A 27,392-nucleotide genomic window follows, 5' to 3' on the forward strand; every position below is an offset into this window, starting at 1 on the left:
AGCTGTTTATGCTGGGGCCTTTTATTTTCCAATGGTATGCATAGAAATGTACAAAACACCTGCCAATCCAGCGGCAACAAAGACAAGAGAAAGAGTGAAGGAAAATTGGAATGAACTCCCAAATCACAACAGCAGAATTAACGACAAACCCGCTGGACACTAAACTGGCATATGGGAAGCTTTCGATACTGTGCTAAAAAAAATAATTCAGACATCATACATACAATTTGTTTGCACATGGAATGGACAGTTTTGTTCTATGCGGCACCTCTGCTCTCTGGAATGCTTCAATTAACAGAGCATTAAAAAAAAAAGATCACATTCCACAAAGGGATGCTTACAAAGTTCCATTTAAAATAGTATATATGAATACAATTGCTGGTTTCAGACAAACACTGAATGCAAAAATGGAATCGATTGAACGTACTGACTGATTACGTTTATTGGTTTAAAAGTACTCCACGATTGTTTTTTTGTTTGGCGATAGAACAGATAACACTCACATTGAGAACTTACAGACACACATCGGCCACTACTGAGCTCCAGCTACTTTTCACCAATTATCACTATTGAACACTGTGCATCGAGACCAGACGTGCCGTGCCCTCTGTAGCAGCAAATGGAGCTTTTTGTTCCATGGGAATGTTCAAAACAATATAGTGCAAAACACTAACACAATTACTAAATACATTAAAACAACATACAAAACACATACCGTAATGTGATTGTTCCAGTTTCATGTCGAAGGACAAACTCACAAACCGTTTGGAAATGAGAACTTGCAGATTGTTTGGTAAATTCTCAGGCCCCAAATCCCTTGTGAAAAGTGCCCTTTACTCCTGGGATAAACTCTCTGTCTCTTTCTATCAACCTCTTCTCACACACACACGCACGCACGCACGCACACACACACAAACACACCAGAGCCATATTATTACTGAAAAGGAACCACAACTGAATAAAAACAACAAAACCATCAAGTTTATCTTGGTACAATTCTCCTTACATCCATGGAATGTGTTGCTATGATGCAAAAAAAGGAGAAATCTCGTCTCTCCTCAGTTTCTGTTTTTCAGTGGCGCACGCACATCCTCAGCTTACAACTTGTAGCAGTGCAGGCATGCTACAAACTTGGCGTTTCCCCACGTATTGTGAGTCTTTGTCTGTTTCCACAGCAAACAGTTTGGAGGGGCTCACAGCTCCCATAGTTCCACGTAAAAAGTCCCCAGTGATCTTCCTGAATTCAGCCCCTGGTGTGCCACTAGGGATCCTCGTCCATGTCATCCAAATTGGGCGCCATGATGAAGTGTTTGGGGTAAACAAGACTGTGCTCGTCCGCGTACTCCTCCCAGCGTGCGTCGTCACTCTCGTGGGTGATGTAGCGTTCGCCTCGTCGCGTCTCAAAGTCCCTGATGTCCAACCATGTCTGATAGTCCTGAGATGGGGAAAAATATGAGTCAGAAAAGCCAAGTCCAAATATGGAAAAAAATAATATTTCAAGTCATATTGATCTGAATATTGAAGTCACCTGCAACCAAGGATGGCTGAGACATTTGTCCACACTATATCTCTTCCTCATCTTCACTTGGAGGAGATTATTGATCAGATCTGTGGCTGTGACAAAGAATGATTTGAAATAACGAAACATATCAGCTAAGCTCAGACACGTAGGCGGTGAAAATACGTGTCTGAGAATGACTCAGCCACAGTGCTGGCGGGATTTCCCATTACCTTCCGCTGAGATGTCCTTCCAGGGCGTAGGCGGGTACATGAAGTCAGCATTCTTAATCTGGTCATTGATGTCCTCATCCTCATTGAAAGGGAATGTCCCGCTCAAACTAACGTACACGATAACTCCCACAGACCACATGTCTAACGAGCGATTGTAGCCTTTACTCCGCAGGACTTCAGGAGCCAGATAAGCCGGAGTGCCCACCACCGATCGCCGGAAAGATTTCTCGCCAATGATGCGGGCAAATCCAAAATCACACAGCTTCACCTGCAAGATGGAAGAGAAGTTGGCCTTTGCACAATCCCGTTTGCACAAACCCTTTGTCGTTTACCTGAGGAAAGGGTTCTGCAGATGCCAATAGTACATTCTCAGGCTTCAAGTCACAGTGAACGATGTTTTTGAAGTGCAGATGTCGCAAGGCCACCAGAATCTATGGCAAAGAAACAAAGGGTGGGTCGGTGAGGGAGGATTGACTCAGCCTCAAAACCTAGATGACAGATTATACTACCTTGTGGTATCATATGATTTCTATGATGGAAAACTATTGACAAAACAATGTCAGAGAATACTTTAGTCTTGACCAATACCTCACAATATCTCATTTCATCATCACGTCTCTATTTGCAAGCTGGCTCCTCATGCATGACTCTATGTGGCCTGCTACCAAAACCACAGCACGCCAGGCTCCTCCAAGCTGACTGGCTATGACAAACATTCTCCTGACCACATCAGAGCCAGACCTGCCACAGCTAATGGGACTGTTGTTAATGAGGCTGCTTCTGTCTGGGATCCAAGGTTCATTGAGGCTCAGGAGCCCACTGTTCGTCTAATCAGGCCGCAAAGCCACCGCATGCAGCAGCCAGTAATCCAAAGGGAGGAGGCCCTGATGCCACGCCGACAATTCCCATAAACAATTTCCCCACAATCAGGTCACCACAAGAATCAACAGGCCTGGACTTTGAGTAGATGCTTGTGTACAGTGGGATAACACAAACCATCAGGGAGCATACAGAGACAGAGAGATCATGACAGACAATAAACACCACAAGGCAAGTGAGTATTTGCTGAACCACTTAAGAAAAAGAAAAACTGTATTCATGCGATATAACCATCAATTGAGGCTCCTGCCATTTGGTTTTGAGACATCCAATGAAAACTGGACTCTTGAAGACATGACAGCATAAAGCCACACAAACCTGTGTAACTAGAAACTTGGTGATTCGTTCAGGCAGTTTGCTCTTCTCACTAGAGAGGATCATTTCCAGCATGTCGCCATGAAGCTTCTCCATCACCACAAACACCCGCTCTGGTGTCTCAAACATGCATTCCAGGTTGACAATGCCAGGATGGTGCAGATTCTGAAGACAGAGCAGACACAGACACATTATTATTATCCATCCATCCATTGTCTGTACCGCGTGCTGGAGCCTATCCCAGCAGTCATCGAGCAGTAGGCGGTGGAGACCCTGTACCGGTTGCCAGCCAATCACAGGGCACACAGTTACGAACGACCATCCGCACTCGCACTCACACCTACGGGCAATTTGGAGTGCTCAATCAGCCTACCACGCATGTTTTTTGGGATGTGAGAGGAAACCGGCGGGCCGGGAGAAAACCCACGCAGGCACGGGGAGATCATGCAAACTCCACACAGGGAGGGCCGGAGGTGGAATCGAACCCACACCGAGCCTCCAGCCATCATTATTTGTATATTATTAGTAGTATTTTTATTATTATCATTATAAGACTGATGAAGAGTCAAGAATACAGTATGCTGGTCACCTGTAAAATGGCCACCTCATTCCTCAGCTGGCTTTCTTGCTTGGTAGGAAATCTCATCTTGTCAATAACCTTTATGGCCACATCTCTTCCACTCTTTCTGTGTTTACCTAAAATACACCCCATAATAGGCATACAAAGATAAATAAAACATTCTCAAATGCTCATTTTCTGGAAATCAGGCACCAGACCTACCCCCATACACAATGCCAAACTGTCCTGATCCCAGCACTTCATCTGAGAATATTTGGTACACTGAGGCAATATCCTGTTGAAAAACAAAACAAAACAATTAGCACACTTCAACTATTTGTTTGCAAATGGATATCAACTAAATCCACCATCTCCGGCATGATCAGATTCGAAACTCTCCTAAATCCCCAAGTGAAAGCTAGATTTAAGTCCCTCAGGTTTTTGCTAAACATCTAATAGCATGCTTGAATGCAACACGGTTAGCACTGTACTAAAAAAAAAAAGCTCACCACATTCTCTTGAATTTGGCAGTTGGACACAGAGATGCTTATGGACAGCTCTCCTGGGGAAGGAAAACACATTGATAAATTGATGCAGTGGTCACTGGATCCTTAAGTAATGACAAGCAGAGCTACATTGCACACATATGTAGCTTCTTCAAGCTTATCTCAGCTGCGTAAATCACAGATTATCACGATGAAGCGATCTATTATGCAATAAACTGGCTTCCTAATGTGTGACTGAAGGCTGCAAGTATGCACCGTTTCATAAGAGAGGATTTTGGAAACACTGGTGCCGACAACGTAGGGAACGCAAGAGAACATTATGGGGTGATAATTTCAGAGGTTGGTGATGTAATCCTAGAGGAAAGTGTTGGATTTGGAATGATGTACCGCAATGATACAATGGTTTCAATTTATAAATGAAAGGTCCTTCGAATTGGTAAACTGTGAAAGAGACATATAAGGAAGTCTCTTCTGATTTTGAAAACAACAATGCTGCCTTCAACTTACTATGATCTTTGCCCGGACCAGCAGCACTTGCCACACTAGGTTGAGGTGTGACTGGCATCAGAGCCTGTCTGATGGCCTTCTCCCAGCCTTGTGCCACCTCCATGCCAACTCCCGAGGCGGCCAGAACTGGGCTGTGGTAGTGATTGCCATTGTTTTCCCCGACATAGTAGACCATGGTGTCTGTGATTATCTCAAAGCAGTGTGGGTTGCTTCCCTGGGCCAGATTATTGTAGTCTCTGCACTGCTCTACCTGGAGAATCTCAGACAGGGGGATTTCCTACAAGAGAGACAGCAGAAGCTCTGGCAACTAATATGATATGTACGGTATGTAATTTATACTTGAAATCATTCTGTCAAATGCGAAAAGGCAAAAACGGTATGTAACCCATACTTGAAATCGTTCTTTCAAATGCAGAAAGGCAAATATAAATAAGACAAATTAAAAACTGTACACAATGACCGTCACATGAAATTATACAAAAAGGCAGTTCTTTGGTGCTGGCTTCTCAAATAGAAAAGACAAAGATCAAATTGCTCAAGCAACGAGGAACACAAACAGAGATTTCCACTTAGAAACAATATGAAATAAAGGATGTTAACTCACACACTCCACTGCGTCTCATTAGCTGTCCGGTATTCGTCTCAGTGTTGATAACGTACTCCCAATCCTAACTTCTCCTCACCCTCTCTCTCTCTCTTATGAGTACACAACAGTCTTGGAGTCAACTTTAAAAGTCCCCCCATCCTCTCTATATTCGCTGTTAAATCAAAGTGAGGACTAGGGAGGGTCAAATGCAAAAAAACCTAGAGAGGTTTAACCAATCTGCACTTGCAGAGGCACACGCTGTCCCCTTCCGCGTGGCTCACCACAGAGTATCAGATGAAGTGCCTGCGGTTAGCGGGGCCGGGTCACGTGAACGGGCCCTGCGGTGGGTTTAAGCGCTCTGTTTCCCTGATTACAAGGCAGGGCTTGCCAGAGGCCCCATCTGAGCACGAGCCGCTGGCGCTACCACTAGCCACCGAGACGAAAGACGCTACAACTACCGTTAGTGGGTGGGTGGGTGTGTTTGTGGGTTTGACTGTGACAGGAGTCAATCTAGCAAAGACACAGAGAAGCCCCCTTACCCCATAAAAGAGAAACCCACAAGTACAGGGGTCTCATCTTCAAACCAGGGGTTGTTATGGCTTCCAAAGGGGAAAATGGTAGCCATGCTTTGCAAGTGAGCCACCACGCGACCACCACTAATCAAATTGGAAGTATAAAGCAAAGAGAGAGAAGGACAGTGGCCACATACTGATGAGCAACAGCCATATAAGATTTGAGTAAAATTACAGGATTACACTCAAGATATGCAACTCCAGTATCTGGACAACCTCTCTATGTACCTCTGAAAAGGCATGTGTAATGTATAGTCACCACAATTTAATGAGATCCTGTACCCAAAAGTATTCCTATCACTAAACTCACCTATAATTGACATCAACAAGAATGTCATATACGTAAAGCTTTATTTTTGTGGATGCATTTTTTGTTGTACGTGGTTTCATATTTTTTTTTAAATTGTTTTTTTTTTTTCAAATATGTACATATATAACTATAGTCTATATGTTGTAAATATCAAAAAGTGATCCCTCGCTACTTCGCGTTTCGTTTATCGCGGCTTCACTGCATCGCGGATATTTTTTCCAAATAAAAAAACATTTAAAAGTCAAAATAAAACTTCTAAATTGAGGAAACATGTGTCTAACCTTTAGGACAATGTAGTATTGCTCCAAATGTTCGTTTACATTCCTTTAGAAGTCCGTTTTCGCGTGTTAGCACGATCGCGAATTAGTATCTTCCCGCTAGCTCGTTAGCCTGCCCAGTACTTCTTGTTGGTGACCGTACTTCGCGGATTTCACTTATCGCGGGTGGTTTTTGAAACCAATTATCCACGATAAACGAGGGATTACTGTATATTAAAGATTATTGTTTATTTACAAAAAATAATGCTTATTTGTTCATCTATCTAAGACAGCAACCAATAGTGACAGGCAGAATAAATTAATACAATCATTTCCTCTGGTGGGATACAATAATACATCTGACAGTTAAACTTACGTAATTAGAAATATAGTTATTTACTACTGTTATTATTGTAAAGGCAGAACTATTTTGTATAAGCTAACAAACCAAATTTGATTGTACAGGAGGACTGAATGGTATGTTTTGTTGGTATGACCTGGACAGCAAGTGAGACACAAAGGATTTAAACTACATCTTCATTTAAAAACACCTGTTCCACGATGACACACACGAGAAACTTGCTACACACCATCCCACTGCATCAAACCTCTCACCACACCACAAGGAGTCGTCTTAAAATATACAGTATGACATGAACAATCAAATAAAAAACAAGCCAGACACCCGACAGACAAAAATCAACACATGTGGAAGTGTTTATCTTGTAGCTCCCTTCACTGAGTCCTCAGTGGGTAATTACCGTGTTATTAAGCTCTTGTGGTGCTGTAATGACCAAGTGAGGCGCAGGAAGTACACCGCAATTGCTTTTCCGCTTAAAAACAAAATGAAGCTTGATTGAAAGCTTCAATGATCAGGACCATTTGACATCTTTGTAGTCACAAAATGGACATCATTTTAATGAAAGGATGGCTCTATTATTAAAGGTCACATCTTTTACTTTAAAAGTCCTTATAATCAGTATTAGCAGTAATATTAATAAAGTCATACAGCTCCCCACTGTCTTTGGTGATGTTTACATAACTCCCAAAAGGGGGGCAGTAAATAGGCAAACTATGGTATGAAAATGGCTCCTGAGCGTCCACGATTGCACAATGCAATAAAAGTGAAAACTATGAAGGTATGCTTTAACAGGAACTTAAAGAAAAGAAAAAATACATAATGAACAATATATAAGTTAGAGTTCTTAACATGGATGGTTCCATCTGAAACAATTCGTAAGTCTTGTGTACATGTTAAGCAATGTATTTGGTTTAATGTGAATCAAAACAATGATACTGTAGTTGTTGCTTACTTTATAGAACTTGGCTCCTGTGTCGTTCTGAAAAAGACTTAGACTTTTGCTATCCAGCCGCCAGTAATGTCTCTTCCTCTGTCCAAAAGAGAGCAAAACCCAAGTGAGCTCACAAGGAAAAAGGGACTCTCACAACAATGTCACTCAACAAGCATACGTGAGGCTATTTCTTGAGAGAAAATACTTTCAGTGCTGCTTGCTACATGCAGAACTAGATAAAAACCCATCATGCAAGCTATCCAGGCAAGACGGGGTCAAATGGTTTTTGGTTGTCGGTCTTACCAAGTTGTCTCTGCTGGTATAATGAACCATCCAGCCCTCCTTCACCACAGTGGAACTCCGCCTCTTGGTGTGTTTGATGGATTGGACCACCCGCATCAGTGGGATGTTGGTGCTTGTGGAGGGACTAAATACAAGCAAATAACATTTTACTTTCATTTACAGCTAATCATAATACAAATAAAAACTTTTATAGGTACATTTTTTCAATTAGTCAAGCACAATTTGCTAACTGACATAGTTTTTGGGTCAAGACATTTAAAAAGTCTCATGAAAATAATATTTCATCATAATAATACCGCCATACCTAATAGTCTTAATGGGCTCCTCATCTTTCTCTCGGTCCAAGAAGGGAGAATCCATGTCGAACATCCTCTCCTCTGGAGTGGAAAGTTCCTCAGAGTCATCCATCCCTCTGCTGCCTTCCAATTCACCGCTGTCCACCTCCATCGTATCCAGAGTGGTGTCCGACTCCGGGCCAGGGCTAGAAGGCTCTGCATATGTACATCAAGGTGCATGGATTTGAGATATCACAATGAAATACCTCAATGGATGTGATGTTGATCTTACCTCCATTGAAATCCACCTCACCCAAACAGTCTCTTGGTACCTTTGAAGCACACCGCTTATGGCAGTTAAATCTGCAATCTAGTAGAAGGCATAAAAAAAAAAAAACACACAAAGTGTCAAACGGCAGAGATAACCATGAAGTGTAAAATATATTTTGATCTGACTTGCCTTTACACTGCATTCCCTGACGAAAGAGTCCCTTGAGCAGTCGCTTGCAGTACTGGCAGATAGTGGGTCGAGTATAGGTGTGAATGGCAAAAGTGTGAGGCACCTTAACCCGACCAAGCACCATCTTTTCCATCCAGATAGGCCGGCCGCTCCAGGACAGAATTCGCTTCCCTGCTTCTTGATGGGACCTCTGCTGCTGCTGCTGCTGCTGCAGTGTATACATGGGCAAGGGGAACACATGGAACATTTAGTGAGTTGGAAGAGTATGGCAAAGAAGAGCAGAAATAAATCATTGTTTTGTTCATCTGGAATTTAATCTTAAATAGTCGATTTAAAAAAAATTGCAAGGAGCTTATGCCATGCAGCTTCTAAAGGGATCTCACCTCATCCGAGACAACCGCTGCATTCTCTGCAGGTACCGGTCGGGGAACTGAGAGGGACGGTCCTGGCAGCGAGACATTGGACAGTCTCCTCTTCCTCACACCGGTACAATTATTTGGAATCTTAAAGGCGCAGCGCTTGTGGTAGTTTAGCCCGCATCCTGATGCATAAACAAAAGCACCTTAGAGGTGTTACAGTGTGACACACAACCAATGAGGTGGCAGGGATTTAAAACATGGCTCCGCTGATGAGTTGGTTTGAAAACAAATCAAATGTGTGGATAAAATTGCATAAAAATAAGATGTATGCCAACAGGCAAGTTAGTCAAATGTTGATCACATCAATACAGTAAACTTTCTATCTGAGTTTAATGCATGAAAAAAAGTAAACACTTAGATATAAAAACCGAACCATGTTTGTGTGGCCCACCCGCAATTAAAATTGATGTGTGCGTGTGTGTGTCTAACCTTCACATTTGAGCCCCTGCCGAACAAGACCCCATAACATCTCCCCGCAGTAATCACAGAAGGTGGGGGATTTGTAGGAGTGGACATAGAGGGCATGAGGTCGAATCTGGAAGTCTTCAACTGTGGCTTGGGCTAGAAACAACAGTAAAATGATGTAACCAAACTCGAAAATCAAATCCATCCAGAAAACTTGGCCGGTAAAAAAGAGGGATGTTCTGAAGATGTAAGGGGGTAAAGGGAAAACTATTAATCACTTTCATTGTGGCACAGTTTCAATATCAACGCCGCTGACAGCAAATCAGAGCGTTAAAGATGTTAACACAGAGAAACAATTTGGAAATCTGGCTGCTATGTCTGCACTGTTACAGTAGAGGGCATCATATCTGTGCAGTTGCACAACTTATTTCAATAAAAAAAGAGGACAACAGAACCCTGAGATATTTCCCATAATCATGTGTTATCAGTCCATTGTTGTTATTTATAATACAGAGGAGATGTGGATGTGTCCCTCTTCCTGTTTCTCTATTTTCTTACTCTGTGGTTTCGTGTCAAATAAACACTGAGCTCATTGTTGGCAGTAAGAGTTGGTTAGTCATATGAATATGACTCACTAAAAATGAAAAGATGTGTAAGATTATGACAGCTGCCAAACAACTCCAGAATGTACATCCAAAATCTAGTTTCAGCTTGTGTAATGAGTATGTCATAATTTGTGCTCACATAAATGGAATGGTTCTTCCTGTTATTCGGAGTGCTTATTCTGTCTCTTCTTCAACTCCAGGCATAATTTTTGAATTAAAAAAAAAGTTCAAGGCATTAAACAGTGTAAAAAATAGCCCTGCGTCACGTTGATGACCGGTCAAGGGTGTGAATCAGTCAAACCGTGCTGCATGAAATAGTTACGATTTCGAAATTTCATACTTTTTCCAGACCCCAATCTCTATACTTCTAGGTTAAAAAAAAAAGTGACATGTGAGCAAATACATCGCATTTTCTTGATCCTTTGATAAGCTAGTCATCAGAGAATCTAGATGTACCGTTACATTTATACTAATGCAGTAAAATGCATTTGTGACAACTCCAAGCTTCTCTGTTTAAAAAAGTACAATCATTGGTGGTTTGTGTTTGCAGTTTTATCTTCAGGTGAACGAGGAGAAAGAAGAAAAGCATTTGACTGTCAAGATAATTGATCTGAAACAACAACTTTATGTACTCGAGAACTTGTTTTTGAATCAGAGACTCCATCTGTTTGCTTCAAGGCACCACAGTTTCCATTCAGAAGCCACAGGTTTAAAACAAAGAAAAAACATCCAACTTTCCGACCAAATGTCATATTCCCTCCTAACATTTACAACAAGTGCCGATGGAGGTAAACTTGTGAAAGATGGGAGTGAAAAACAGAACAAAGGGACAATCGGTCAGGCTGAACCGCAAACCTCATGTGCCCACATGGCCTTTGCGGTTGTACGATGTGACCAGGGCCGGCCTGCATATGAGAGCATGTTTACACACCACGGGCCTACTACAATCACTGGAAAAACAAGTCCTCGTCTTTTGAACACTGAGCCAAGAAAAAGCCACTTCTGCTTTTTTCTTACAGCGAGCGAGATTTTTTTTTGGGCCTTTTTCTACCAAACCCACAGGATCCAACCACGGGGTTGGTTAAGCGAAACTGACCAATGATGATGAAACAAATGACCGGGCGGGAAAGATTCAGAGTTGACCAAAGGACATAGCTGAAAACATGAATTTGCTGTCATGTAAAACTCATTGTTGTATGTGAGAAACTAAAAGCACCTGCAGATGGAAGTTACAAGGTTGAAACGAGAGAAAGTAGGGTGTGCAAAGAACAACAAAGGGTGACACAAAGAGCGCCCAAGACAAACACAGACAGTGAGGAACAAAAAGGAGGAAGTTCTCCAGTCTACATTCCTCAGCCCCGATGCCTGAAGTATCTTCAGATCTTGAATCTATACAATCGTACACCCCCGCAAACAATACTCTGCGCTCTGCAGAAGCGAGGCTAAGATTCAGAACAGGTGGTGTCAGGTGCTTCCTGAATCAAACACATTTGAGAAGAACCGTTGTAAGTCGTTGTGATGTCGGCATTGCACAGGAAGTTGATTCACTCATAGCTGGGAGTAGCACGAAAAAACACCTGGATAACTGACACAAAGGTGAATCATGTCATGGAACAACCGAGCAAATTTCACCACAAGTCAAAACGTTGGAGGGAGTGTCAGGTGATTCACTAGTAGTCATTCAGTGACGATCGAAAGATGTAAAACCAATCTTATTTGGATCAGAATGTTTTAGTAACTCCAGCTATGAAAAAAAATATTAGACCACCTTTGTTTCTTCAGTTTCTTTTTTGATTTCATATGAAATGTAAGATATTGATTCTGAATCGTTTGCGCCTTGAAATTGAACGATGACCAAGTGTTGAACAAAAAACACGTCGCTTTGAGTGCAGCAGCCTTAAGATATTAAATAGTGGTTTCTTTGTGTTTTTTGCCATTTTTGTGTATTTTTCATAAAGTTGTAAGCTACAAGACAGCATACATACCGGAGAGAACCACCTCAATTAGGTCTCCCTCGTGGATGTCCTCAGTTGAGGTCAGCCTCTGCAGGATGTTTTCATCATTTAGGTCGTGGCGGAATAGCAAGATCTTGTCGTACATGCCAAAGAAGCCGCACTCTGGGAACTGAGGGGAAAAAGACCAGTCAGTTGGAAATACCTGTCAAGTTAGTGACAGAAGTAATGTACAAGACAGAAAACATACAGTTACATCATCGGTGCTCTGTTTAGATCTAAAACAAAAAAAACAGACAGGGAGCTTTGAAAAGTACACGGGGATAAAGATCAATTCTGACTTGTTTGGTCCTGTTTGTCTAGACAAACTCAGTTGGCACTAGTGTGACTGAGGAGCAATAAAAGCTTTTGAGTGAAGCAGTCGGCAAGAAAGAGGAGAAGGATGTAAATATCCTGAAGCAAGTGGTGGAGAATCACACTTCAGGAAGTACAGCAGCAGGCAAATGAGTCACTTCCTGCACAGAGGCGCAGTGTCTTTTAAAACCACGAGTTGATCACAGCAGCGAATCATATGAACGAACATATATTGGCTCTATCTCCTATATTTTCAAAGACTGTAAAAGAATCATGTTTCAAGGATGGAGAGGAGGATGTGGTAGCAGATCAAAACCAGATGCACGTTTGGAATTGTCCTGCATCAATGCTATTCAGGAGTAAATGTACTGTGATGGTGCTTGCATGCCAAGCATGGCGTTACTGGGGGATCTAACAGCTGTTTCCCTGTGAACCGGGGTAGCACACAATGGGTCACTTGTGACAATGCAAATGTCACCAAAGAGCACCAAGGCTGGCACTGACTCAACCAATACGGCGTGTTAAGACACCTGCAGACTCATAGCTGCCAACAAATAAAATAAAAAAAACTATTACAGACTTGCATCACAAAAAAATCTGAATTCAAACTGACTACCAGATTTACACACACAACCTCCCTTCGGAAAAGAGACTTCGGCAATCCACTACCTTGAAGGCCCTCCCTCGTTACCCTTTGACAGTACTGTTTACCTTCAACCTTCCAAACCAAAGGCGGTGAACAGAAAGGGGTTGGGGGCATCCTTCCTGTGGTGACTGCTGTGTCACAGAAAGGTTTTCACTCAGCCGACATGCCAGCTCTCAAACCCGTACACACTCACGGCACAATTGTCAGTGCAGCTGCCAGCTGTAGTCAGCACCTCTTGGCATTCAGTGCAAAAGTTTCCACAAAAAACAGGTCTCGTTCCACACCAGGAGCATCTGCAGGGTGAGAGGGCAGAGGATAATTCTTTTGCTCCATACCTCATTAAACCAAGTGGAAGTCAGGGGTGCAAGAACAATAGATTGGCAAGTTTTTCGGACACATTCCAACACTGCGTACCTGAATGCATACTCGGATCACATGCTGCTTCCTTCCTACATTTAATAAGACCATATGCCTGTGGAAAATCATCATGCCCCCCGCCGCCTGCTTAAGTGGCATCACCAACACGTGGCATAATATCCATCTTTAGCGCCCGTAGTGGCCCGAGCATGGCTTTTGTCGTCCTCAAACGGAAATCAATTGAACTGAGCGGTAGCGACCACACACGCACACCAAAGACCCAGGAGCGTCGAATCTGCGTGTGAGGTCCACAAGTCAGCCTGGAAAGACGAGTGGAAAGGAGCTTTGCAAGTAGTAAGCTTTTGTTAAATGTGCTAATCTACCATTGATATGCTAAATCCTGTTATGAGCAAAGAGAGACAGTGTTAGGAAAGTCGAAGAAAATGGGAGCTGGTGAGTGATGTGAAATGTGAAATATGGTCTTATTTCTACAGAAGCCAAAAATGAATTACTTCAAGTCACTTATGAGTTACCAACAACGCCAAGACAGAGTGGAACATACAGTATACCCACTAACCGCACTTTTAATGATTTCCAAAACAAGAGGATGATCAAAGATAATCATGTTCAGTTTTCATAGACACCATATGAGGTGTCAATTTGCCAAGGTTTTTCAGTTTACACAGTTGTGTAGAAACTGAAATGCATCAACCATAAAAGGCATAAAACTTTGTGGTACCATTGAAGCTTGAGCTTTAGGCAGTGAACACACGTTTATTGACAACAAAAAGTATACTTGTATGTTTGTATCTCTCTCTCTCGCTCTCTCTCTCTCTCTCTCTCTCTCTCTCTCTCTCTTTCTTCTACTATAGGTTTGGACATGCACAAACATAAGCAAACTTAATTGCTCAAAACACACAAAGTTGCAGACGTTGGCCTGCAATTCCTAAATAATTTTAATGGTCACTGTTTTACTTGTTACCATGACATTTTTAACTTGTTCAAAATTTGACGTTACATAATTCCAATTTTTTTAAGACACGTCAACGGGACAAACAAAATTGGGGAAAAATCCAGCAAAGTTATAGTTTCATAAAATGCTCCTCCACCACCAGAGCCAAACTTCCGCAATATTGTTGTGCTGCTCAGCTATGAATCTATTGACAGTTTAGCAATATTTCAGATTTCAGAGAGGTGATAAATGCAACCAATTGAAAACAATTAAATAAAGTGAATGAAGTGAGCATTTTAAATCACAGTCAAGAACTAAAAGACACTGCTTCATTGATTTCGCTTGAGGTGCAGAGATTAAGAATGTCACAAGATCTGTGTGATACAAGGTGCTATTACCAGAGAAAGACAAATGCATCCTTTGACTGATAATGTCCCTTTTGTAAAAATAACACAGACTGATCACACTACCCGGGAAATTCTCCATCACAAGCTATTGATGTTTTTCTCTGTAGAATGCCTGAGAGAAGAGTTGAACTACAGTGTGTCATATCAGTAATATGTGTTGTGTGTTTTCTAAATCGGGAAAAGCTGTTTTATATGGGAAAAAGACACAATTTTGAAAATACTCAGTTTGCTCATCCCCGGTCGCTCGGACAGACGTGAAAGCATCACTCTGAATTTTTAAAGTTCTTAGGTAGTATTAAGAAAGTTACTAATAAAGTTCTTCATAATCATACTTCATCTTTTTATGCTATCTTACATAACATTATAAAGTGAGCAACAGGAGCCACAAAGTGGATTCAGCTAATAACAACAGCTAGCAAAACATTACTTTGCCAGTTAATAGTGAACATGTGAACTACGCTGAAGCTATGTAATTCTCCAAAAACTAGTAGAAAAAAAGAAGCCTGAGAATGAGCAAAAAAAATAAAATAAAAAAAAATAAATAAAAATAAAAACATCTAACACTAACAATTTACCGTTGTATGCTACATTTATGTAAGCTACTCTTAACATAGTCCAGAACTGACTCTCTGACAATGTCCAGACTTTTTATAACCTAAAGACAGATTATTAATTCAATTTGCAAGATGTGAAATGTTTACACAATGTCAGACAGAAATGGTTGGGCTACACCATCTGTCCATGTCTCGGTTCATTTAGCAAATTGCTGTAATTGTTTTGCCAAGAGTTTGAAAATATTGTACATCATCTAATTACAACCAAGGATTGGTTAAGAAGCTCCATGCTTCTCCTCTCCAGCCGGTGTATGGAAAGAAGCATTTTCTTGGCCTGCGCCAAAGAAAACACACTACATCTGGAGGTAGAAAGTGCTACTAATAAGCTGTGTACTTGGCTTAATAGTTCATGCACAAGAAGGAGTCTTGTTCAATTGAAGAAAAGGAATAACTCATCCTGTCGCTCCTCAATACATGCTCACATGTGACAGTGGGCCGGAAAAGCAACTCCACATTTGCCGTGCCTGCAGCATAGAAGAATCCTAATGTTTGGGAGGGCAGCCAGAGACGAGCGGTGACTTTTTCACTTTTGTGGGCTGGCTTACATTCCAGAGAATGTAATGCAGAGAATGTGTCAAGGTTCATTCAGAGGTTTAGCTAGTTAATGCTGTGTCATGGTAGAATGAAGAAATATTCTTATGCATTATTCATCATTGTTTAATGCTCATCCTGCTAAATGTTGCTGGTAAGATGAAGCCTATCCCAGCTGGTGATCAGTCAACTAGCAAAAGACCTGTTTCAAAGAGTATAAGGATTCTAACTTTACTGCCAATGATAATAATAAATAAGTAGAATTTATAGAGTGCTTTCAAAAAATGAAGGTCTCTGTATTTCACCCCGCCACAATGATGGGTTTGTGACCAAACTCCTTCTGATTTCACATAATGTTGCTTTAAGGCTGGCCAAAGATAACCCCGCAATTATTGCACATGGCCTTTGAATATTGGAATCGAGTGAAACAATACTCTTCTGTAGTAATCGTTTATAGTAAGTGCCAAAGCAATGAAGCAGAGCGGAGTTATTGGTGGTGAGATCACTGTTTGGTTAGTTGCCTTTGTATGTATGAGAGCCATCTGGATTTTCAGCATATCAGACTATATGTTGGAAGATGTGCGGAGTTGCTTAAACATTGACTAAAGTGAGTGAGTTGTTACAATCCGAAATTGCAGCTTCAGCATTCTTTTTATGTTCAGTGGTAGAAACTCAGCTTGCTTTTTCTGTAATTGTGCGTGCATGTCTACATAAGTATTGCGTGTGTTAACAGTGTCCAGAGAGCAGGCAGAGAAGAGGAAGCCTGAGTCACAGGATCTAAAGCTTCTCAGGAAGAGAGCAGAGTGATCTAAGACTTGCTTGGCTCGGCCCTTGCACACCACTGATGAGTTATTGCTTTGCTGCGATCCGCCACTAGTGCCTGAGAAATATATTGCAGCACGTACTATATCTCCCGCTCAAATAATCAGGTTGTGAGATTAAGATGCAGCAACATACTATCGCAAATTCTGTGCTTGCAGAAAGTGAGGGAGGGATTAGCTACCATACTAGGTTTTTAAAACCCCTTCCACTCCGTATCGCCTTTTTTTTTTTTAAAGACGAGATTAATCGTGGCCAAATTCCGAGACTTGAGCTGTCACCTTTCTCAAAAACCAGAGCCAGAAAGGCAATATCTGCAAATGTTTAAACAGACGGGGGAAGAATAATAGCAAGTGCACTGGAGGGAGAAGCTATGTGAACATGGGCTGTACAGACTGTGCTGCCTCGCTGACCACAGCAGATTGGAGAGCAGGAGCAGTGAGACTATGGAAACAGGGAGTGGCTTCCAGAGGAACTAACCAATGACAAGTAGAAGAGGAGAAAGCAACCCAGTGACAAACTGACTCATACTATTGAGATATTTTGGTTTGCAAAATTGCAAACTCATTTACAAACCTGGCTGTGACTTTTGTTTGTTTGTGAACTGTAATGCAATTATGGCTGAATAATTTGTTATAAATAGCAGTGCCGATGACATCGCTTAAGATGCCCGGTGCCAAGTGTACCAGTCCACGGTCGGGTGGTTGGGGAGCACTGCTCCAGAACATACAAGGTTTTTTTTTTCTTGTATTTTTTGTTGTTTCAACATTAATTGCACTTCCGCTGCCACCTTCCTATCAGTTTGACAGATCATGCACTTCACTGAAAGACAGGAAAGGCAAACAGTACTGTGAAAACAACATAGAATAAGACATTCTATGACCTGCTGCTGCCGCATGGATCAAAACTGTCAACCTGACATATACGTTTAGTAGGCGTTTGCATTTTTCCAATAAAAGACGATTCATTACGTACCGTGATACAAGGATGATACATTTTAAGATGGAACAATTTGATAAAGTACAGCTCAATTTGAGTGGATATGATGTTGATAAAAGACAATCATTTTACAATAGAAATCAACTTGTCAGTACTGTAAATGCGGCATGTTCCTTTTAAATTTAAACTCAAAGTGTCAAAACTAACATGCAGTTGGGTCGTTGGTTTTCCACTTACATTCCGAATGTGACGCTTGTGTGTTATTTATTGCTAATTTTCTAAACAAATCCGGAACAAGGCAATGTTTCTGCCATTGGTGGATTTAGAATGCTAAAGCTACAAACAATATAAGAACCAAAACATATATTTGCCAAAATTCAGTGTATGACCATTTTACTTCAGGTTGCCAGCTAGTTCAAGCCAAGGAGCAAAAAGTCAGGTTGAGTATAATGAATGTGAGGTATGCTCTTGCCATCAACACAATATTCAATCATAGATTTATTATTCAAGGTTGGTGGAGTGCCTCAGTGCATAATACCGAATTACTAGAGGTGATTGGCTTCACAAGGTCAAAGTCTCTTCATTAATAAATGGCTCATCTGACTATTGCCAACCGATTCAACCCATTCAGCCAGCATTAAAAAGAGATTGGATTGATGTGGGATAATCTCACATCACTGGCTTGGTGAAGGGCATTCCAAAGCAAAGCCACACTTGGTAGCGGCCCTCTGGAGACGGTTTGGCACCGAATGAATGGCTACGTTCTGTGCCTGCCAATGCGTCTGTCCCAGCCTTCCCTGCCCAGTGCCCTTGGAGAGGACCACCCTTCTCCACTCTGTCATTCCGACTCTTGTGGCTGAGCCTTCTGTTCTGCCATGCCACTTTACATTTAAAGGAGAATGAGGCAGCAGAAATGTGCACTGCAGATGGTAGAAATTACTTAGCTCACTTAACTTCAGAGATGTTTTTTCCCTTTTTTTCCCCCCCTCTCTCCCTTTTCCACAAATTACTCCAAGACCGGGGAAATTGATAGATTCCTTGTGCAAAAAAGCCTCTGAGTAACAGATGGAAAACTTTTGTTTCTTCAGCAGTCCCAATTGTGATATCAAGTAAGGCAACTCCATGGCTTTGAAATACCTCAGTGTAAGGAACACTCACTAAAAGTCATCTCCGTTGGATAAGGGCTGACACCATAGGTATGTGTATTCAAAACCAATAGCAACACTGCTCATATTGACTCAAGGGTGACTTGTTTTTACTTGTGAGGGTGCTGAATGTGCTATCCAGGAAATGTCTGGCACCATGTATAGCACACATAAAGCCCCGTGTCGAAAGGGGGTGTTAAAGGTGTTGATTTATTTAGTGTTTCTGTTAGTTTTGGTCAATGTGAACAAGTTCCCAAGAAATGCCCCACTGGAATTTCAATTTTATTTTTGGAATATTATTATTATTTTTTGATTATTATTTTCCACTTGTTTATTCAAAGAACAAATTATCTAAGTGATGTAATTGTAATAAAAGCAAATGTGCAGTAGCCCACTGCAACATTATCGCAATTAATTTTAAAACGGAACATTTCCTGAAGCTAACTTGCATAAGGCAAGTAATATTTCCGAAAGATGAGGAGCAAACCGAAGAATCCTAATAATATTCTGCTATTTCACTCTAAGTTTATGAATACAGCCTTCTTCTGACTGAAAGTCTTTTGTCTCGCTAATTACAGAGACAGCTAGTCAGGCCTCGACCAAAGACGAGAAGCCACAGGACTGACAAAACTGGTGGGGAAACCTGTGGCCGAGGAAAATTTAAATTAAAGTATCTGTTATAGAAGAGCAATTCAAAGCAATGGTTCAATTTGTTCTTCTTAAAACGTGCTTTCCTAGCGCCAATCCTTTTCCGATGGCAACAAAAAGTCATGCCATTCTAGCCATCTTATTTCTGGGGGCTTTGATGTAGTGTAGTGTAAGAACGATTACGGACTCAGGCAAACAGTTTCCATGTCAATAAAATGCAGATTACAGTTCTTTCCAGAATCTGTGACTATAATTCACGCAATGGTTTATGGGGACAAGCAATGAAATGACCAGAGTGGACTCAAACATTTATCATATACCATAGAATTTACTTTTTAGTTTTTTTAGTAAATTTTATTCTAAATACAAAAAAGAAAATCAGACGTGGATCAGCACCCTGTCACAGTTTTATTTAACCTAGCGGGTTCCAGCCTTGTAACCCCCTTGTAACCTCTTTTACAATTCAAGACACCTTAAATTTCCAGGGTGAATGGAAATACTTTATACCCGTCTAAGACAGCAACTGGTAAACAGAATGTCACTCTCAGAAAGTCATGAACTTTTGTCCAACAACCACTCCCTTGATGGCTACACACGAGGACTTGGGCGACACTAGACAGGAAAGGCTTGACAAGCATAGGCGATAGATGTTTATCACGCACCATTCATTGAGCCCAAAAACTAGACAGAAGAGATGGGCTTGACATGTGAAACAAAGCTGCCCCGATGTGAAAATACAATGGTGCCTTGAGGGATGAGTTTAATTTAGTCCGTGACCTTGCTCCTAACTCAAAACACTTGTATCTTAAATCATCAGTTCCCACCGAAATGAATGGAAATGCCATTCATACTCTATTCTAGCACCACCCGCACCCAAAAAATGTAAAAACAGACTGTTATTAAATACCTAAACAGGATTTAACTGTCAATCAATTGAATGCTGCTCCTTCTGGTGCGCCCCCCTTGGCGACATGGATAAGACTTATATACATTTTCTGAGGCTTTAGTATGAATCCTCAAGTGGGATTCATAACACCTCAATTTTTGTCACAGCTTATTAGTAGGCACTAGTTTTAGTCATTATATAGTACGTAAGTCATTATAGCATCAAGCTAGCAGACTGAAAGGCTACAATATCGTTGTGGTGTTGTGGTGTAATTCTCTGTTTAATCCTTAGTTTGGATTTGCAATAAAACAGCTTGAAGCCTCTTTTTTGAAGAATTGTTGACTATTTACCCAAGTGTTACTATTTTGAAGTTAACTTAAATGCCACCATGGAGTGTTTGTATCCAAGGTTTAAATTTGCAAGTCAAAGCATAAGAAAGAAATAATCATGGATAAAAATAATGTCATGTTTGACCATGTGAAATGAGAATAGATTTACTGTTAAGTAAAAAGTGGACCTTTGGAAATACATTTTAGCAATGTAATTAAAAAGATAAAAAAGATTGATGTTGTAACCCCGAGAGCATGAAGCTGTGATGCAGAGATTGAATTAATCAGGATCGGGTGACCGTGGACTACAGTTGACATACTAAATGCATTGAATATTTTCTACAGCTCAATTGTTGAATCTCTTAACAACATCAGGAGAAAATCAACCCCAAAAAAATCAGCTCAGTGGATTCTTGCCAAGTCGAGAGTATGAATGAGTACACTGCATCGTCCTTACAATTTACAGCCTACATTACCTCAAACCATGAGAGTTCAACAAAGGTAAGAAAGTCAACCTTGAAGCCATGATATGTTGTATACAAAAAATGTGGGAGCATTGAGACACTGCACAAAAAGCAAACCACATCCTGGGTATCTGCTACAGCATGAAGGCTTGTGTCCATGGCTTGTGAGAGGTATTTCTCTGCCAACAATTTCAGGCTTAACGTGGTACCAACTCTAAATTCAGACTTGTGTTCAACTGTAAAAACCAATCATAACCAAAAAGCGTAAAAATCGGAGTTAGAACGAGCATGAACGATTAATCGCAAGGGTTCTCCGTACTCTCTGTTCGAGTAAATGCTTTTCTGAGTGTTCACCACTTCTGACACAGCATTTGAGTATCAGTGAATGGACACATTCACTGCAACACAAGTGGCAGAACGACACAAATTTGTTGCACGAATGATTGTTGAACCACTTTGGTGGAGCAGAACTTTTTTTTTTCTCAGCAGAGGAAACTGCAGCACAGAGGGAGAGGGGTGGATGGGAGGGTAATATTACCACATTACATCTGCTGACAGACACAGGAGGTTCTGCTGACTAGTGAGATCTTGTCATGGCCTAAGCTATGGTCAGCGATCCACAGGTGAAAAGTGTTGGCAAAGTTCGGCACACTGACAAGAAAAAAAGGTTCACAATTGCTGTGCATTTTTTGCAAATAGTGAGGCAAGGTTGGAGTGGAGTACAAAGCGCCTACAGTCATAATTTCCACAGATATCAAAGCCATATGGCTGGTTTTATGAAGCAGCTGCTGCTGTGGACTGTATTTAACAAGGTTTAATAGAAGAAACGCACAACAACGTGGTTGAATGTTCTGGACATGTTCCGCTGCAATGATGTCCACAAAATTATAATGTCAAATGATTTACAGCATGCTCAGCAGTAAAGTCAGAGTCCATTGTATACTGATATACGTATAATTGTAGTGCACATTCATACACTGTACGTGGACAAAAGTATTGGGACACGTGGCCGTTTTATTAAAAAGAAGGAAACTTTGGGGTTGGACTGTTAGCTTCTACTCTTCTGGAAATATTTTTTTACAAGCCAGAGAATATTCTCATTCAACCATTTTGTTCTCAACTGACTGTTCGGGTTGTCATTTCGCCTCTCATTCCAGCAGGCTTCAGCAAATTGTGCACAAGGTTAGTTAAGGCCTGGGTGTTGATGTGAAAACAAAACGTTGTACAAGATTTTGGAGGGCCTGACTTCTGTTCAAGTTTATTCCTGTGGGTGTATGCTGCTGGCTCAAGGTCTTCTGTTTCAAACTTACCCAATTAATCATTTATTGACTTTCGAAATTATGCTGAAAGAGAAAGGGGTCTTTCCTAAGCTATTCCCACAAAGTATTGTCCCGAAACACCAACCTGAAAAGTATGAAGATTCTCGATGAATCTGTGTTAAACAAGCGACCTATGATTAAGACAAACAATAAAACCCGCGGCCTTTTATTTCCATCACCGATTATGATGATTTATACTGATTTCCTCAGAGATGTTGTTCTAACATTGAATCCAAATTTTTCCTGTTCCCTACTTTTGCAACAATGCCACTACATTAAAAATCCAACGTACCATACGTGCAAACAAATCAGTAGTTACATAACCAACAATGAATCCAACCTGCTGTCAAGAGCAAAATCATCTAAAACAGACCTAATAAAATTAGCCATAATCTCGTCTCCATAGTTCTCAAGTTTGCTGCACATTTACCTTTCCTCACTTTGATCAATCATCATAATATAAGAGTGACCTTCCCAAATATTGAGGCCAAGGCAGCTGATTGAAGTGCACTGTTTAATCACCCCCCCCCCCCTTTCTACACGCAACGATAATTGCAGTTACAAATAGTGTACTGTAATCACAATTACACACAAGCGGTGAAAAAAAAATACAATGTGTGGGATGCACTTCCATTTCATTATTTAAACAGGATCCGCAGAGCATTAACCCAACAAACATTTACCGAAGCTGGAAAATAAGCAGGCAGTTTAACACGAAGGGATATTTGAAATGTGCATTCGAATTCAAATTAAGTGCCAGTTAAAAAGTGCACAAAGATTTCTTTGTGGTGTGATTGGGTTAAGATAATTAAGTGCTTTTAGTTCGAAACCACCACACAGTTGTGTCATTTTTGTAAGTGAAATAACATTTTACAATTGTAAAAATGCCCAACACTGAAAAATACTCCTTATGGGAATACATACGCGCTGATTTTCAGGATAATAACGCAATGCTAAGCAGAGTTAATTAAATAATTTTCAAGGGATAACTTTGAATGCAGGTATTATATAAAATATAATGCACCACAAAATAAGACAACACAGACACACACTGTTCAGCAACTGAAGTCAAATGTCAAGTAAGAATGAAAATAATTGCGCAATAACAATCGTCAAACAGCCCTATTCGTGGAAAATAAGCACCCGTCACCACTCTTTTTTTTCTGGAATTTTAACTTTCTTTTATAACAATTCCAAAAATCATTTTGTTCTGTACTACAGTGAGTGGAATGTCCCTTAAGCAGTACAAAATCTTCTGGAGAAATGTGCCTCAAAGGAGTTTTTTAATGGTTACATAATCATACATCCGCTTAGTGATCATCAAAAGGAATAATTCGACAAAACATAACTTTTTTTTTTCTTTGCCGTGTTTTCATGATGCCAGCCAAGAAGGGTAAGACACCAGAAACTTGCATACAAAGTTGTATACACATTCTGTCTAGTCAGCTAAGTGATTGTGTTATAGCACACAATAAAATGACATCAATAATAAAAGAACGGAATGTACGTGGCGCAGTCAACTGTGTTTAATATTTACGCGAAGATATGCGCTTCCCAGTCTCAAAGAAGTCAACTTCTATTAACAAGTCACCCTCTCAGCTTTGGTAACCGCTGTGTCACCCCAAAGGAAAATTAAGAATTTTATGCTTACATAATAATGTCTGCCAGTTCAAATGTTACCAAAAAAATAAATAAAAAATCCGGTTCGGAGTTGATCAACTCAAGAACAGATTCTTATTCTAAGATGATACAATTCTTTTCATTAATTAAAGGTTCTCATGAACAAAAATACCTAATCCATGAGCAAGTAAAATAATATTTTTCACTGAATGTACACTGATAAAAACATCTGTGCTATGTTAAATTTACACTTAACGCAGCATTATTAGGCTAGCGAAACAAGTGCCTATGAAGCGATCAATCAAACATACATAAGTAGCATACAAAAATAGACAAATAGGTACAATTACTACAGTCAGGAATGAAGTCTAACGTTGCACTTTCAAGGCTGAGTTCATCTTTGGCAACGGTAAAACCGCAGAGGAGCGATTAAGCATGATTGTGAAACTTTTGAGAACCGACGCACTCAAATGCAACGTCACTCACTAACTGTCCACCGCTTCTATTGTGTGCGTGTGTTTCTGCTGTGTCAGTTTCAGAGCAGGCGGCCCAGATGTTTGTTTTGGAACACCTCGATAGATGAATATGGTTGGTTGACAACACGCGTGCTGATGCAGCATGTTGCTCCACAACTGCCTTCAGAATAGCTGCTTAAATTGTAGTGGGTATGAATGTGTTTGTGAAGAATTTTTTTTTTTTTGGGGTTGAGGATCTTACCTTCTGGTCCACTATAGAGCACACTAGGTCCTTGACAGCCGACAGGGAGAGGTCATTGCCCTCCAGGTTCACTGTCTCTCTGGTCAACCCAATTTGGAGCAGGAAAGACACCCCATGGAAAGAGCTACGGGAGTTGGTGGGGCTGGGGACACTGTGGTTTCCATTGGACAGCCGCGAGTAGAGCGGTCCGGCCGAAGATGGCGACAAAATGGGCGGCAAGGTCGGGTGGTGCGGATGGAGAGAATGTTGAAAGGCTCGAGGTAAGGATGGGGGAGAGGAGGCAGACATTGGCTTTTTTTCCAATGGCGATGTGTAATGCTGAATACCAGAGGGTTCAGTGACAGGATTTATGGCGGGGAATACTTTTGGTCCTCATAAGTTTTACTGAGTCAGCATTGTGTTTTTTGTTTTTTTTTACCACTGTGTCACCTCAGATCAAATCAGGCGGAAAGCCGCTGGTCTCACCTGAGCTCATACACTCCTTCACAGTATGGCAAAACAACTTGAAATAAGTCTCTAGAATATCACTGTAGCTAATGTCATATCTTGAGATGGTGCTCCTTGCCTTTACTGAAGTCACTGATCCACTCTGACCACAGGAAGCCTGTCACCAAAAACAAACACAGACATGTTTGTAATTTAGACAAAGCAAGGATCCACACTTACTAAATTAAAAAACAAACATTTGAGGCCTCTGCCTGTTTTTTAGCTTGACTCATTTTGCACATTCATCCATCAATCAATCATACCATCCATTTTCTGAACCGCTTATCCTTACAGTGTTCAATTAACCTACCATACAGGTTTTTGGAATGTGGGACTCAAAATTGCGCATTTTAAATATAAATCAAAAATAACCCCACAACCCACAAACTTTATAAAGTACAGTGCTTAACCCCAGAACAGTGACTCTAAAAGTGTCGAGCCATCTTTGGCAGTATGCAGAAGAATCACAGAATGAAATATTCAAACTGTACATAGTGTTAAAGTGGCTTAAGCTTTTTGAATGCAGAAACGTACATTTGTTAGGGAGAGTTAAATTGTCTGCACTTGGCTGGCAGGGTGTACCCCGCCAAAGGCTACTGGCATAGGCTCCAGCACAACCGTGACCCTCATGAGGAGAAGCAATTTGGGAGATGAATGAATTAATGAGTTAAGTTGAATTTATCTTTTAAGTACAATGCATTTGCATTAAAAAAAAAATCAAAACATTTATTTGGGTACAACTCCTGTTAAACTTTTGTGTGCACAACACACTTTAATAGAATACTTTATTATTATTTATATTATCATTTTAAATCCTATATTTGAATGCAGCATTACTGTTTGTACCTGTAACATTAAACAAACTTTTTAGGAATAAAACCTCTGCCTTGTTTTTGGACACTTGCGCCCACTACATTACTGTGCTTTAATAATGGGCTATTTTACCTGAAGAGCGAAGTATTTTTTTAGGCGGTATTTGGTGTAAAACGTTGAAAAAACACTGTCCTACAACATTATCACTTACCTCTTCATAAACATACAATCAATGTTTTGATCAAATTATCTGCACATAAAGCCATTGCTCTCCACAGAGAAAGGCCACGCCAATTAAATACAGTATGCTGTCCCGAATCTCAAGTGTAATAAATTAATAACGAACAGCTTCCTGACATTTAGCATGCATGAAAACAATAGCATCGCAAACGAAGGCGTATTACCAATATCTAAGATAATTTAAGTAGTCAACATCTGGAATTAAGGTTTGAAAAGGTCTAACTTCTATTCATATACTGGCAGAACACAACCGGAGCGCACACAATAACAACTTAACAAGTTACACAAGCTTGAATATGTACGTCAAGCGGACGTTTCGCTTCGGTACAACTTTTTGCCGTTCCAAAGACAAACGTCTCCTTAGATGTTTTAAAAGTGATCCTTTACCTTCACAGTCAGCGAAGGACGCATTTCTTTCCAATGCGAGTGGACCGAACAAACTTTGAATCTCCATCAACTACGGAAAGCGGCGTCCCAACTTTAACTTGCTAAAATTCGTCGAGGAAAGGCCAACTTAAATAAAACAAACACCGAATTTTTTTTTTTGCGCAAACGCTTGATGTGAGCAACGAAAACGTCCATTTATTTTCCTCTTATCGTTGTTTCAGATACTGTAGTAAATTCATGCGCATCTTATTATCCTTCCAGCTGTGACCACTCCCCCTGCTACACTCGAAAAGAAAGTACTGACGCCCGCTGGGAGTTGTAGTTTTTCCGTAGCCTTCTCTGTACGGGACTCCACGTTTAGACTGCAAAATCTAAACTACAAACCCAGTGAAACAATGGCGCCACTGAGGATACGACTGCCCTGCGCATGCGTAGATATTTTCCGTTATTTAATTTTTATCGGTTTCGAGGAAAAAAACTAACTGCAGCTTCGCGCGACCTGGAAAGGTTCGTGACACACTTGAGAACACAACAGTCATTAAGGAGCTCTAAGCAGCCGTCACAGTCTCTTAAGTGAATTAATATTGTATTCCTCGGATGAATATGTGCAACATTGATTTTCCATTCATGAGATTGCATGAAAGGAGGCCAAGGTGGTGGTTTCCTGGCCCACCATGGCAACACGTGGACATATGTAATACAATTTTTTAAAAAGCCAAGTCCCGAAAGGGTACTTTATCACAAAACACACAAAAGCTGAAAGGTAAACAAGGGGAACCTCATTGC

General features: G+C 40.8%; 1 protein-coding gene across 2 annotated transcripts; it reads right to left on the bottom strand.

Moving 5' to 3' along the window:
* prkd3 (protein kinase D3) lies at positions 1–26,881 on the bottom strand. Of its 2 annotated transcripts, none has more exons than XM_049739928.1 (19): positions 26,607–26,881; positions 24,681–25,284; positions 11,967–12,105; positions 9,401–9,532; positions 8,936–9,093; positions 8,553–8,757; positions 8,385–8,462; positions 8,122–8,308; positions 7,818–7,941; positions 7,536–7,613; positions 4,498–4,774; positions 3,994–4,046; positions 3,707–3,779; positions 3,515–3,621; positions 2,929–3,090; positions 2,064–2,162; positions 1,732–1,999; positions 1,529–1,614; positions 1–1,435 (listed from the first exon to the last, which is right to left on the bottom strand). In XM_049739928.1, exons 2-19 carry the CDS (start codon positions 24,966–24,968, stop codon positions 1,262–1,264), a joined length of 2,688 nt encoding a protein of 895 aa, XP_049595885.1. In that variant the 5' UTR covers positions 24,969–25,284; positions 26,607–26,881; the 3' UTR covers positions 1–1,261. The 2 variants fall into 2 exon arrangements, with proteins under 2 accessions (XP_049595885.1, XP_049595884.1); XM_049739927.1 differs by having other exon boundaries at positions 8,553–8,760.
* Positions 26,882–27,392: the final 511 nt, after the last annotated feature.

This window comes from Syngnathus scovelli, chromosome 14, assembly GCF_024217435.2.
Source record: "Syngnathus scovelli strain Florida chromosome 14, RoL_Ssco_1.2, whole genome shotgun sequence".
Classification (NCBI taxonomy): domain Eukaryota; kingdom Metazoa; phylum Chordata; class Actinopteri; order Syngnathiformes; family Syngnathidae; genus Syngnathus; species Syngnathus scovelli.

Coding starts and splice junctions, on each gene's coding strand:
- prkd3 (XM_049739927.1), bottom strand. CDS start 24,968: ATGTCTGCCTCCTCTCCCCCATCCTTACCTCGAGCCTTTCAACATTCT. Junction 3,780..3,993: donor GCCAAATTCAAGAGAATGTG/GTGAGCTTTTTT, acceptor GTTTTTCAACAG/GATATTGCCTCAGTGTACCA. Junction 3,622..3,706: donor GTTTGGCATTGTGTATGGGG/GTAGGTCTGGTG, acceptor GGTGTATTTTAG/GTAAACACAGAAAGAGTGGA.